This window comes from Sphaeroforma arctica, assembly GCF_001186125.1.
Source record: "Sphaeroforma arctica JP610 unplaced genomic scaffold supercont1.909, whole genome shotgun sequence".
NCBI lineage: Eukaryota > Ichthyosporea > Ichthyophonida > Sphaeroforma > Sphaeroforma arctica.
This window is the reverse complement of record NW_014039649.1, coordinates 10,273-12,660: the sequence shown is the minus strand read 5'-3', so window position 1 is coordinate 12,660 and position 2,388 is coordinate 10,273. Positions and strand designations below refer to the sequence as shown.

The 2,388-nt window shown below is 45.1% G+C and overlaps 1 protein-coding gene across 1 annotated transcript in view; it reads left to right on the top strand.

Moving 5' to 3' along the window:
* The window catches only part of SARC_09209 (hypothetical protein), a gene marked incomplete at both ends in the record, with an annotated part of 7,673 nt that extends 5,832 nt beyond the window's left edge, over positions 1-1,841 (top strand). The window contains 2 exons of the mRNA XM_014296784.1: positions 819-1,049; positions 1,580-1,841. Coding sequence (XP_014152259.1) covers positions 819-1,049; positions 1,580-1,841 — 493 coding nt within the window. The remainder of the gene's footprint in view (positions 1-818; positions 1,050-1,579) is intronic.
* Between the last annotated feature and the right edge of the window lie 547 nt (positions 1,842-2,388).

The window sequence follows — 2,388 nt, the reverse complement described above, 5'->3', positions numbered from 1 at the left end:
TAGGGTTTCTGTGTGTCTTTTCGCCACGTGCGTGTCATTTATATGTGTCTGTGTGTTGTCTATTAGCCAAGTGCGTGTCATTTACACGTGTCTGTGTGTTGTCTATTAGCCAAGTGCGTGTCATTTACATGTGTCTGTGGGTGTCATTTTGATGTGTCTGTGTGTGTCTATTAGCCAAGTGCGTGTCATTTATGTGTGTCTGTTTGTCTATGTCTGCGTCTTGACTGTTCGTATACATGCTTGTGCGTGTGCGTGTGCATGTACGTGTGTGTGTAGATTTAGTGCACCGAATGTGATTAAATGTGGTGCAGATATCTATGTGCTATTTATTTTAGTACGCACAAGACTTTTTCTCCGTATTTTGTACTTACCTACCTTATGTCTTCCCCTCCCCGTGAGCCCGTGGATTGTATACTCGTTTACTAGGCACATGCTTGTATAGCCTTCTACGTATGTACCTACCTACCTTATGTCTTCCGCTCCCCGTGAGCCCGTGGATTGTATATTCGTTTACTAGGCACATGCTTGTATAGCCATCTATGTATGTATCTACCTACCTTATGTCTTCCACTCCCCGTGAGCCCGTGGATTGTATACTCGTTTACTAGGCGCATGCTTGTATAGCCTTCTATGTATGCAAATCCCCCTGCTACTTATATGCCAGCCATACACTCGCACTCTGATCTCGCTCAAGCGTGTATCTATGACTCGCCCCTCTCCATTGGTGGTGTAGGCAACAAACGTTTTAGGGTTTATAACCCTAAAACAAAGAGATAATGGCACATTTTCATAGGCCTCCTTCGTACTCACAAATGCAGCCTAGACCCCGCACATGTTCATGTCTGCATGATGTATGATGTCTGCATGACTGCATGTCTACATCAGTGGTTTCTGCGTTCTCACACACATTGCTATTCCTTTGCGGGTACAGGAAAGAAACGCTTTGTGATCATGGACGATGGTGATACCGCTTGTTTGCCCGTGGTGTCCGCAAGACTCAACCCAGACCTGCGCCTGCCGTTCACGGATATTGATTTCCAACACCAGCTGTATGTATCATGTGTTTATTCAGGCATGCTTGTGAGTCTGATTTTGAAACTTCCTCGTGCGTATAGTGTGCGTACTTGGTATACATATACATATATATATATATATACATATAGGTATGTAGGTATCTTTGTATGTTAGCTTGTGATGTTGGTTGGTGTGCATATAGTGTGTGTGTCTGGCACATACAGTTACGCTGAATATTTTTGGCCGTCACTTTTGATTGTACGAGATTCTTCCATATGTGCTATGCATTATATACATTGCACCTATTTCTTCCATATGTGCTATGCATTATATACATTGCACCTATAGACATACCCAACATCTACACACACACCGCCACACACATGCTCAAATGCTCACATGCTTACACCCAATTCTGCTGCATCCTTACCTAACACAACACAACACACACACACACACATATATATATATATATGTATATATATATATATAACACACACACACATATATATGTATGTATATATATATATATGTGTGTGTGTGTGTGTTATATATATATATCCAGATCCGAGCAGCACTGGTACGTTTCGGGCTACTCCCTTCGCTTTGAGCACCCGATCTCCAAGATGTTACTGCCGCTGTTCAACGACACCCCCAAGTCAGCCACCATGTTCCGTGTGGTGGTCAAGAGTAACCTGACCCGTGAACTAGCCGAAGATCTGGTCAAGCAAGTCGAAGCCACGCTCAAGGAGATGGACTCCCAGGGCACGGGCTTTAAGATGAAGCACAAGGCAGCAAAACTAGCCCACCGGCCCTCTGTGTGCTAAAAACAGGACAGGGCACATCTGGCCGATGGGTGTATGTGTTACACTCTCAGGACAAAGGACGTGCTGCCTATGGGTTAGTGGTGTGTGTGTGCTGGGGAGGGCGTGTGAGGTGTAGAGGTTTGGCCTGTGGGAGTTAGGTGGTGTACACGGTACCCGGCTGCAGCCGGAGTGGGCAGGATGGTTTGTATACGTGAGGGGGCCTTTTGGGGGCCTGCTGGTCTGGCTTTGAGGATATGTTGTCCGATGAGCAAGTTCCATGCGAATAACCACATCGCGTCCCACATTTAGTACACGCACGAACCGTCTTTGTGCATGTCAGAGATCTGCCATAGGCACGCACGTGTGTATATATATGTACACTTTCGGAGTTGCAGAGGATAACACCATCTTGGCCCATTCACGTATGAGCCGCTCTACGTACGATTTGCGGCGGACGACGATGAAGTATTCAATATTACTGATGCTATATCCAAATGAGATATACAGATCAGACACAGCCGTTAGCATATTATCTTCAATTTGTAGATACTTATTTCCTTATATTGCA